The sequence below is a fragment of the Pogona vitticeps genome, chromosome 1 (assembly GCF_051106095.1).
Source record: "Pogona vitticeps strain Pit_001003342236 chromosome 1, PviZW2.1, whole genome shotgun sequence".
Lineage (NCBI taxonomy): Eukaryota > Metazoa > Chordata > Lepidosauria > Squamata > Agamidae > Pogona > Pogona vitticeps.
The window spans coordinates 345,700,177-345,712,594 of NC_135783.1; the positions used below are offsets into that span (position 1 = coordinate 345,700,177).

The following is a 12,418-nucleotide window of genomic DNA, read 5'->3' on the forward strand; positions in this document are numbered from 1 at the left end:
GTGATGGGACCAGTGGCCGTGATCTTAGTTTTTTTGAAGTTGAGTTTCAGACCGTTTTTTGCACTCTCCTCTTTCACCCTCATTACAAGGTTCTTTAATTCCTCCTCACTTTCTGCCATCAGACTGGTATCATCTGCATAATGGAGGTTGTTGATATTTCTTCTGGCAATCTTAATTCTGGTTTGGGATTCCTCCAGTCCAGCCTTCCCCATGATGTATTCTGCATATAAGTTAAATAAGCTGGGGGACAATATATAGCCTTGTTGTACTCCTTTCCCAATTTTGAACCAAGAAGTTGTTCCATATCCAGTTCTAACTGTTGCTTCCTGTTCCACATATAGGTTTCTCAGGAGATAGATAAGGTGGTCAGGCACTCCCATTTCTTTAAGGACTTGCCTTATTTTGCTGTGGGCCACTCAGTCAAAGGCTTTTGCATAGTCAATGAAGCAGAAGTACTGTAAATATTTTTCTGGAACTCTCTGGCTTTCTCCATAATCCAGCGCATGTTAGCAATTTGGTCTCTAGTTCCTCTGCCTCTTCAGAATCCAGCTTGTACTTCTGGGAGTTCTCGGTCCACATACTGCTGAAGCCTACCTTGTAGGATTTTGAGCATAACCTTGCTAGGGTGTGAAATGAGTGCAATTGTACGGTAGTTGCAGCATTCTGTGGCACTGCCTTTCTTTTAGATTGGGATGTGGACTGATCTTTTCCAATCCTCTGGCCACTGGCCAATTAATATTTATTTATTTATTTATTTATTTATTTATTTATTTATTTATTTATTTATTTATTTATTTATTTATTTATTTATTTATTTATTTATCTATTTTTCTATTTATCTATTTATCTATTTATTTGATTTGATTTATACCCCGCTCATCTGGTCAAATCGACTACTTTGAGCGGCTTTTATGTCAGCTAGGAGGTTCTGGGGACAGTAATTCAAAAAATAACTACAAGAACAAGAGAAGAAATGATCCTCAGTTTGGTAGTTAGTATGCAAGTTTCTTCTGTATAAAAAGCAGTGACGTAATAGTACACTTAGAAATACAGGTATTCATCAATAGCTTGATACCATAGCTATTCCCTTCCCAAGGAATATGAGGAAAATACAGGTAGCTGGATGAATTCACATCAATAAATGAGTTCAAGCAGTTTTAATTTCTACCAGGAGCCTGTCTTTTATAAAGCTAATGGTTCTTAACTGTCTATTCAAGACCAAAACATCCACAAATACTTCGTATTTCAACAATATATAATGAAAAATACATGGTTCCTAGAAAAAAATCTCTTTTTCTTCCAGCTACTATGAGGACTGAAGCTCAAGTGCAGAGGGAACAGGGAAAACTAAGTGGGGGATGATTTCTAAGTCTCTGCTAATCAGAAGGCCCCAGATTTTCTATCCTGAGAGCTCTGCTTCCACTACACCACTGAATGAGAGTCTATGAAGAGAAAAACGTTGATAGAAAGCAATTGTTATTGACACAACAACATCGTGTTCAAAAATAGAAAAAGGAGATGCAAACTATCAAGTTGATTAATGATATCATCAGCCATGGTATACAGTAAAAGACCCCTGTCAAAACAGAGAGAAACACAAGTTAGGTTGTCAAAACTGCACACCGCCTCTGTTTAACATATGTGAAGTTACTAGTTTGACAAACCCAAACTCTGCTTTTTGGGCGGCGGCGGTGGGGGGGGGGGGACAATAGTTATATAAGACTGTATCAGTTTTGTACAGCATATTAGTGAGCCACATTTCTATCTGCTTGCTAGTAACATATTCACAGCAGCGTGTAAAACATAAGATACAACACAAAACATACAAAATATACTCAATGCAATATTTAAAAATAAACTCAAAATATACAAAAAGGCATAAACCCACAATGAATTCAATTTCCTGCTGTACAAGGGAGAAATCATTCTAAATAGCATGCCTTTTACAGACTCCTAGAACTGAACTTTGAAACAGCTAGAGGGTCCTGACCAGAGAGTGCGTTTCTGACACTGGAAGCCATAAGCAAAAAAGCTGGAGTCCTACTTGCCAACAGGCTGCTGCTATCTATTAAATTTAGACCCCAGTGCCCTGACATTTAAGCCTCACAACTATCCTGTAAGGTAGGTTAGACTTGAGAGATTGTGATTGCCCTCAAGCACCCAGTTTAATGGCTTAATAGAGATTTGAATCCAGTCCTCTCATGATACTCAAACCACTACACTCCACTGCCAGATGGACATGATAATGGCAGCACTGTAGCAGGACCTTCTATGCTGATTTTAAAGCATCGGGTTATGACCTGAGAAAAAACAAATACCCTTAGGCAACCAGCTATCTAATTGTCATGGGTCCAAGAGAAGAAACAATATTCGCTTCATTCAACTGAGCAGCACCTACACAGTTACTACCACTACCCAGATTGTACATCTATATCCAATTGAAGGGACCTTTTCATACATGAAACAGGAAGCAAGTCAACTTCTTCTCTGCTTTTTATAATAAATCTACAAAGTCACCTTTAGGTTCTTAAAGGTTGCACACTTTGCATCAAAAATCATTCTCAGCCAGAGCCTGGAAAATGAATTTTTTAAAACTACAGCACACAGAGTCTCCTAGCCAGAGCTGGCAGTTGTAGACCAACATTTTTCATGCTCTAGTTTCAACCATTTAATAGAAACGTCAAAGAACTGCATATATTTAATTAGCCTGTACAACTGATTCAAATTCACACGTCTTCACTAAAAAAGACACCCACACATCATTGTCTTCAACCTGAGCCTTTTGTTATTCAAAAGGGCATGTATAAGAGCATATGTTTTAAAGTGCAAGCTACATATTTCTTAATCAACAACATCACATCAGTTGTATTTGTAGCAAAGGTGGTGGATATTTGAAACCGTACATGGAGAAGATGGAAATGAGGGAAGTGGAAGAAAAGTTTCACTAGTATTATGGTGGCTGGAACAAGATTTTCACAGCTCATTAATGACTTAATGAAAACTCAATCACAGATACAACCAACTATAAAGATCGTCAAATTTATGGGCTGTACATACAAGGTCTGATTTGAAAGGCTTGCTTTGACTGAGATTTAGCATCTTTGGCTAGAGGAACCTTTTCAACATGATATGGTACATGGTAGATACATTATGAACAAATGGAAAGCAATTTACACATTTTCAGGGGGTTTCGTTTGGTCAGCCACATGGTAAGAAGTCTCATGTTAAAATATTTTGACAAGTGGTGCTAAGGAATATAAAAACGTATGCTTATATAGGAGCAAAGAAGGGATCGCATGGGACCAAGGAAAGTGCATGACTTACTTTGAGAAAAAATGCATTTTTTTTTTAATTTTAATGTGAACTTCCTTAAGTAAACCAGAAATGAAAGTACTGCAATGATCTAAACATCCTTGCCATCTTCTTAAAGTATATAACTTGTGTGGTATAAAAACTGGCCACTATTCTTAATATTTATTTGGTATTACTAATGCCAAATATGCAGCCCTCATGCTTTTTGCCTCTGAAATCTACCACTCTACTAACATTTTTGATCAAATTACATCAAAGCTTTGAAAAGTCACCTTTTTTTTTAATTCAGCCCTATAATCTCCAAGCCATGCAAACTGAGATTCTAGATGTCACAGTACAAAATATCTTCAAGTTCCTTCATGGTAGATATCCTTAAAGAGCCAGCTGGGCAAGTTCTGAATGTTTGGTGTCTGTTTCTGCTGGCTCCAGACTGCATCAGTTCCCCACAAAGAAAACTTTTGGAATATTTCCTTTAAAAGAACTGCACATGTGTAAGAGAGACTGTACGTCCGTGCACATGCTTAAGGATTAGGGAAACCCACTCATTTGCTCACATCCTGTTGCTTAGTATAGTAAACTGCACCGGAGCAGGTCCACTGAATCAATGAGGATCTAGCAAGTCAGTTTCTTTCCACTGAGTCAAATGGGCCCACTCTAGTTTTATGACTTACTATGCTAAAGTCACAACTAGAGCAGACCCATTTGAATCAGTGGAACTTACAAATGAATTGACTTGGCAAATTTTGACTGATTCAGTGGGCTTACTCTCTTGCAACATACTATGCTCAGCAACTTTTTAGAGGTGAATCATGCTACTTAGAGGCTCAATTCTCTCTTTTAGAGAGAGAAAGAAAGAGACAGAGACAGAGAGCGAGAGGCTCCAAAAATACTGTTTTAGGTGAAATCATCATCCCCCCTCCCCCGCAAAAGGTCTGGGAATCTTTACAGCAGTCGTGGGGGCTACAAAGTTCCCATCCAGCTGTAAGAATCTAAGAAGATCTGGATCTAACCAAGACTCCACATTGCTCAAAATCCTATTTTTTTTACCACACCCAATCAAATGCTTTTAGAAAGCCTTCAAAAAGGCATTTCAATGGGAGTACTTAAGACAGGTCAAAGGTATAATGAAGTGCAGACAACTCCTGAGAAAGTATGGATCTTCAGAGTGCAAATGGGCAAATGTACTGATAAATAGGCATCACTTGAGAACAAACTAAGCCCAACACATAATGGGAGCTACAAATGTTTCAAAATCATTCACCCCGTTATTCATGAAACCTCAGAGTGCAAATGATATCTATATGAAAACACATTCCATATTGAATGTTTAGGCTAAATCCCCTCAGCCTAGACTTTAATAGTTCCCCAATACAGCAAAAAAAAAAAAAAAAAAAAAAATTAAAGGCATTCTTGTTCATTCTATGAACATATGTTAGGATGCAAATTGTCAGTTCTAAATCTGTTTTCAAGAAATGCAAAAATATGCACCATGGGAAGATTGTCTACACTTAATGTACATTTTATGAAACTAACACAGCATTTAGGTCAGGACAATGAATCTTTGTCAATAAATCTTTGTGCCCTGCAATTCCCATCAGCAGCTTCCCCTTATGGCTAATGCTAAAGGATTGTGGGAATTGTAGTTCAAATTATTAGGAGAGCTAAAGGTTTCCCAACCCAGATTTAAGCATAGCACCCCTATGTAGCTGCTACGAGTTCTCTCACTCAGTTTTGAAACTCCCAAGACATGAGACCTTTAAACTGATGTAAATAGTTTTCCCACTATCACCTCTCAATGCTTCTTTGGCAAACAGGTAAAATTCCGCAGTAAATGATGATAGCTTTTCCATGTTTCACAACTCAATGCAAATGTCTAACTCATTTGATACTTACTATGATCTCGATCTTTTGTAAGGATGCATTCTTTTATAGATTCCGTTATCCCAAGACTGGCTGCAGTTGGGAGGGGGCCAAGAAGCGATTCCAAAGCTGAGGGCCTTACAGAAGTTTCTTTTTCTTTGGACTGGTCATTATCAAGAAGTTCACTGTAAAAGTCTTTGTTTAAATGATTTGCAGCTGCTTCCAGTTCTTCGTCTTCACCCTCCTCTTCTCCAAATATACTTGAGATATTATCTTCCACACAACCTTTCAAGGCAGAAGGATCAAATAATTTCATCAAGCATGTTACAGCCAAAATGTACTTAATGCTGTCAAAGGGCTTCTTGAGACTCCCAAGAACCTTCATGACGGCACTGCTTCTCATATAATATCTATCAGCAGTTTATTGATTACCCTTCTATCAAAAGAGCAGAGAACCAAAAACACTGGCTTGCTTTTTTCCCCAAAGAAGTAGTCATGTTAGTCTGTAAAAGCCTATCAGTATCTGGCTGCAGAGCCAGAGGTTGGAAGATCGATTCCCCACTGAGCCTCCTTGACAGAGGCTGAACTTGATGATCCATGGATCCAGTTCTGCAATTCTGAGACGATGATGATTATTACTATGAACTATGTTATCACAAGGTGACTGATATTAAATTGTATGTACCAAAATTCTTTAATATCCCACGAATAGACTGACAACTTTTGCACAAATTTGTCTAATATACCCACTTTCTTAAACGCATGCACCAAATGTCTCAACATGATCATTCATCAATTCTAATGTATAAACTAGTGGATAATTCTGCACTCTCCCTGCTGTATGCCTATTTGGTGTGTCTTGTTCACCTTAAAAATCAATTCACACCTGTCTTTCATTCCATTAATGCATTCTGATTGTGTGAACAGAGCTCCAGAGTCCCCCAAATACATGTTGGTTTCTACAGAGGACTGATGTTATTATGAATTATCTCTTGATTTTGCCCTTTTAATTTCAGTAATAATGCAAAAATGTGGCTCTTTGAGGCTGAAGAAGCACGGTGTCACTTGGTATCTCTAGATGTTCCTGATTACAACTTCCATCCATTCTGAAACAGCATGATCAATGGCTACGTTGGCTAGATATCAGGAAACTTGTAATCTAGAGAGCACAAGGTTAGGGAAGACAGCACCTGAAGACCCATTCATTCTTATATTTCTATTTTTTTCCCTTTCTGGCTCAAAAGACCTGCTTTTTCTCTATATTCAAACATGATTTACACACATACAGCCTGCTCAATAGCTCAGTGAGTTAGTTATCTGGCTACAGAGACAGAACTTGGGAGTTTAATTTCTCTCGGTGCTTTCCAAAAGAAGAGCCAGCTATATAGCCCTAAAGAAAAAGGGAAAGGTAAATCACTTCTGAGTACGCTCTACTAGAAAACCCTAGAAAAGTTCAACCTAAATCAGAATTGATTTGACGGTACAGAATTAAATCTAACATTTATGTCTCTGAAATGCAGAACTATTCTAAAATCATATTTTAAAAAAAGCATTACTAATTATTAGATTTTAAGGAGACTTACCATCTTTACTATAATTTGCGTAAACACCTTTGGCTTTGGGCCTGCTATTCTCTAACTCAATCTCAATCTCATCTTGGTAGCTCGATATTTCACCTGCAGTAAATACAAAGAAGTGTCACCACAGTGCAAAGGAAATGGGGCATAAATAAGAATGTTCTATGAAACGTAGCTGCTACCTTCCAACTCTTCAAGCTTTTTTGACAGCTCCTTCTCAAGCTGGGGAAAGGAGAGAAGAGAAAGAAATGAGCAAAATAATTAAACTGTGTACTGGAAGATTTACGTATGCACACTAATCCATATTCTGCAGTAGACCTAACAACATTCAAAATCATCAGTTACATTCCAATCCATGATATCAGGATTTCATTTGAAGAAATTTGAAAGACTCAATTCACCCTATGATCCAGGATAGAAATTGTAATACGCTCAGGACTAGATTTAAAACACAACTTGAAATTCTGTCCTATGTGAATAAATCCATGAGTGGACTCAGTAAATCCGGCAATACCTAAAAGTAGCCTGGGGATAGCTGAGGACAGTCTAGTTGCAAATTCCCTTCTCCCCATTACACTAAGCCTCATTCGGTTTCAACCAGCCATGTCATTTTCTATGGATCAAGGGATGGAGCAAAAAAAAAAACCCATTAGTGCCAGTGGGGCTCACACCTGGAAACAGTATTTAAATCCTTTCTTATAAAGTAGAAGAACATTGAAATCCAGATTATTGGATTTGAAGACAGAATAGGTGGCCACTCAGAGTTCATGGTAAGATAGGAAGATGGACTCACATTCATTACAGAAAATTATTTTGGTGACGAAGCAAAACTTGGAATGAACTAATTATTTTAACTAATTAGGCCAATCTATTAATTTTTAACTCAATGAATTTCAAACAGTATTAACATGATGCGTTAATTAAGTTCCAATTAATTTAACATTAAGCCAGAACTTTTAATAAAATAGTTTTAGTGGACTTTTCCTTCTGAGACTGTAACCACCAGTGAAAGCGCAGAGCGACTCTGTGCCATAATCTTGAGAAGCAGAAGGGGAGACGACCAGGGCAGCAACAATAGCTGGCAAGGTGTGTGCTTTTATTTAAAATTCTTTGGCTGCAGCATGAAAGCAGACATTAATGTGTGGCAGCAGCTACCAACAGGTAAGCACAGGGTATATAGTATGCATGTGTTTTTGTGAAAGAACACCAGAGCTGCTGTTACTACTCAGCACTTAGAAGCACAGACAATGGAAACACAAGGGATATTAAAGTATTTCTTTTTCCCTTCTCTCTCTCTTTTCATGCAATGACATTGGATTTCCACTTTAACTATGCTTCTCAATTCTACATTGTAGGGGAGCAGAAGCCATTCAACAGTGCTCAAAAATGTTCTGCATGTACTTTAAAGCACTCAAAATACTTGTACTTAAAAACTTCCATCACTGGTTTTACTTGACTGATCCAGAGGAGGAACAGCAATGCAACACCGAACAGCTGAATTGATCAGGTTTCAAATGAACCGAATGTTTTTCTGTCACTTTTTATTCATTGTTCAGTTTTCACATTTATAACTGAGAATATCACAGCATGGATTATCTTGGCCTTAATTAAAATATATATTTTCTAGTTCCTTCATAGCTATCCTTCCAATCGTCTTCTGATCTCTTGGCTGTAGTCTCCATTTTGTCTGATGTCTGAATCAAGGTCCAGAAAGTCCTTTAAAATGTTGACTTTCTCATAGTCAATATTAAAGCTATCCAATTCTAGTCAAGTTTTGCCTTCTTAATGTTCAACTGTAATCCCATCTTTGCATTTGCCTTCACTAGCAGTCATTTCAAGTTATCCTCATTTTGTGCCAATAGTAAGGCATCATCTGAATATTTTAAATTCTTGATGCTTTTTCCACCAATTTTACTCCTCCATCATCTGAATGTATTCTGTTTGATATGTTATGCATATGCACTGGACAGACCGACAAAATAAACCCATGTCTGATCTCTTTGCCAACAGGAAACAATTCTGCTCTCCATATTCTGTCTAGAATATACGTTTTGCATCAAGAAAGTCTAATATTCTGGTCTATCATTTTTTAAAAGAAAGATCCATAGGTTTCATTATCCACAAAGTAATTTTTTGTTGTTGTATAAACCACAAGCTAATGTTATTGTGAAATTCCTTAGTATGCCCTAGTAGCCAGCATATATTTGCAATATGATCTCATCTGCAAATATTATCTAAATATACACAAAAGCTCTTTCAACCATTCTGTTTCTCTCTGGCAATTATAATGCACCCAGGCAGCCATCCTTTACACAGTGACTTAGGAATACATCAGAAGCAGCTCATGACCAGTGAGAGGAAACGCACATCCTGGTTCCACCCACCTCCATCCCGGGAGTTCAACTGAAACAGCAGATAGGACTGGAAGAATTTCACAATCCTAGTTCATTAAGCTTCAGCACTCCTGTTTCATAGGTGGTGACAGACAATGAAGAAAACATGTGCAAAGTCAAATATCCTCTGAAACAAGTACCATATTTGCCGGCGTACAAGACGACTCGGCATATAAGACGATGCCCCAACATTTCCACTCAAAATATAGAGTTTGTTATATACTCGCCGTATAAGACTACCCCCTCTTCCACACACATTCCACACACCAAATAATAGGTGCTATCCGCTGTCAACACTGTACAGCCGCAGCACAACCGCAGCGCCTCTGGCCCACACCTGCATCTCCCTGTGACCGGCACTAGTGTGCATGTGCATGTGTGTGAGCTCTCCGTAGACAAGGGGTGGGCCGGAGCGCCGCTGCTTCCCGCTGAGCAGAACGGGGCGGTCACATCGAAAAGGCTGGCACCCTTGTCTCGCTGCTGATGCTCGCCACGGCCGTGCTGGATACCGTGCGATACTGGATGGTATGTAGAATGAGGTGGGCAGGCATCAGAAGGCTACTATGAGCACCAGGCGAGCATCGGAAGGCCACTATGGGCAGCTATGTCTATCCCAACTGAAGCGCACCGGGTGTATAAGATGACCCCCCCACTTGGAGGCATGTTTTTCAAGGCAAAAAAGTAGTCTTATACGCCAGCAAATACAATATCAACTCAGTAACAGGGCACCTGCCTTGCATGTGTGAGATCTGAGGTTCAATACCTGGCATTTGAAGCTAAAAGGGTTAGGTAACAGGAAATATGAAAAGACATCTGCCTCAGTTGCGGAACAGCTGCTGCCAGCCAGAGCTGACAATATTAGGCTAGGTAGACAAACAGAACTAAAGTCAAGATCACAGCAGTGAACTAAAAATCCCCATTATCTACCGGCACTGACTACAGCACTTGTGAGCAGCAGTACAAGAACTATTGCGGAAATACAATATACATTGCACAAGTACTTGTGCAACGGAAACAGCACCCAGGTAAGTAAATGCACACCAGCTAGCAAAATGGACCTCATACTAGTGCAATGGCAAAGGCAGTTCTTATTAGCTACAGACTTGCTGTAGTGGCTTGGAAATAATTTTCCCTAATCCATCAAGAGCATTAGAATTTAAACAACAAACAGCATAACAAAATGACAGCGAGAGCGCACATGTTGCATAATGAACACATAATGGCCTTCAATGGAGAAATTGCAACTGACTGGGCTTGCATTTAACTAGCTGAGGCTGCCATAAATGTCACAGGGACACCAGCTGCATTTACTGCCATCACCAACTGGCTGTTTATCAAAAGACCATGGCATTTACAGGACTTGATATTTAACAGGATTTCCAATTTGGTCGCTATAATTTGAGTATGTAGGCTTTTCTTTTTGCTGAATCAATGCAAAGATATAAGTGCCAGAGTCCATTGTCTGCCATGGCTATTGAACAGTAAACTCCTTTTTCCATTAGCATGGATCTCTATTTGCTGGAATGAATAAAGAGCAGACAGTTGATTTAACTAGATGACCTCAAATCCAGATATTCTGACAGCAAATAACTTTCCCTTTTCCATTTTCCTTACAACTTGTGTAAATGTATAAATTGCTATGCTTCCTTTGAATGTTCTCTCTCTCCAAAGCAACCCCCTCCAAATGTAAGACACTCTGGCCATTCCATCAATTTCTCATAAAACACTCTCTAACGAAAGAAAAAAGAAGAAAAAATATGTGGTTCCGTATACATGATCTGAAAGCAAGGATGGGTGTTACATATATTAGACCACTTTTAAAATCACAAGCAAAAGTTAGCTTTCATCTCCACAGAGGTCTTCATCAGGCTAATCACCACTTGAGCTACTAGGAACCACAGAGCTATGGGCGGTGTGGAAGAAACATAAAAGATCCAAAATTTATGGGAAGAGATAAATGCCAAACTCCTTTGTCAAAAGCAAGTTTTAAAACAGTGGCTACAGATTCAGGTGAAAGGTACAGATTCCAGATATCACCTTCAAACCAGAGCATTACTAAAGATGAAGTCTGAAACCCACACTTCTGACCACAGTCAGAACAACTTGGGACAATTTAAAATATATATGTACAGTGGTGCCTCGCATTACGATGTTAATTTGTTCCAGCGAAATCGCTGTAGAATGAAAACATTGTAAAGCGATTTTTAAAAGCCCATAAAAAAGCATTAAAACCCAATTAATGCATTCCTATGGGCTTGAAACTCACTGTCCAGCAAAGATCCTCCATAGCGTGGCCATTTTCGCCGCCCATGTAGCGAGGAATCCATCCCAGAAAACAGCGGGTGGCCATTTTAAAATGGCCGCGGATGGCCCGAAATGCCCCCCCACAGCGTTTTCGCGACCTCCGTAAGCAAGGGGAGGGCGCGAAAACACTGATAGGGGGCCATTTCGGGTCATCCGGTGGCCATTTTGGAGCCGCCGATCAGCTGATCGGCGGCTCCAAAATGGCCACCGGACGCAAAAACATCGCTAGAGGGGTAAGTTTGGACACTTATTGGAACGCATTAAACTAAGTTTAATGCGTTCCAATAGGCTTTCCTTGCCCGTACAGCAATGTTTTCGCATAGCGAAGGTTAATCCGGAACGGATTAACCTCGCTATACGGGGCACCACTGTATTGTATACAATAAGTCTTCCAGGTTTCAAGCAGAGTTCATTCCTATCACCTGATCTTTTCTACTAGAAATGCTAAGGAAGGCATCAGAAACTTTTTGCATATTAACACACATTTGATCACATAAGCAGTTAGAGTGGATCACTATGCACCTTCTGCAACCCATTTCAAAATTATCCTTTGGAATTAGTCCCAAATACCTCCATTATGGAACAATTCAGTATTAGTAACTATGAAGTGGCCAACTACCTTCAGATGGGCATACTAAGGTCCAACCAGACCTTAAAATGAAAATCCCCTTTTTAAAACGATCAATACCAGAATGCTGTAGCTGGCATGGGCATAGATAAGTGACTTTTTCAAGCCTTGGAATCAACAATGATCTGTCAAGGACAAGAACTTTCACACATCCAAAGATTTGGAAAAATAGCCCCAAATGCCCACACAGAAACTTCTGGAGAGGGGTTTCAAGTCAACATCAAAAAAAGTTTTATTTTTCTATACACCCACAATCATTTGCACACAGAATTAGTAAATGTTCAGAAATATCTGTCAGTGCAGAAGCCAACACCGCATGTCTTGGCAAGCAATGTTTTGGAGCA

General features: G+C 39.2%; 1 protein-coding gene across 3 annotated transcripts in view; it reads right to left on the bottom strand.

Annotated features, from left to right (window-relative positions):
* The window catches only part of BRF1 (BRF1 general transcription factor IIIB subunit), a 251,642-nt gene that overhangs the window by 103,209 nt on the left and 136,015 nt on the right, over nt 1-12,418 (bottom strand). For all 3 annotated transcript variants that reach the window (XR_013540718.1, XM_020800763.3, XM_078383588.1), the window contains 3 exons: nt 6,932-6,971; nt 6,756-6,848; nt 5,206-5,457 (listed from right to left, as the gene is read on the bottom strand). Coding sequence is in view for 2 of the 3 variants with exons in the window: in XM_020800763.3 (XP_020656422.2) it covers nt 5,206-5,457; nt 6,756-6,848; nt 6,932-6,971 (385 nt within the window). In the remaining variant the exon portion in view is untranslated. The remainder of the gene's footprint in view (nt 1-5,205; nt 5,458-6,755; nt 6,849-6,931; nt 6,972-12,418) is intronic.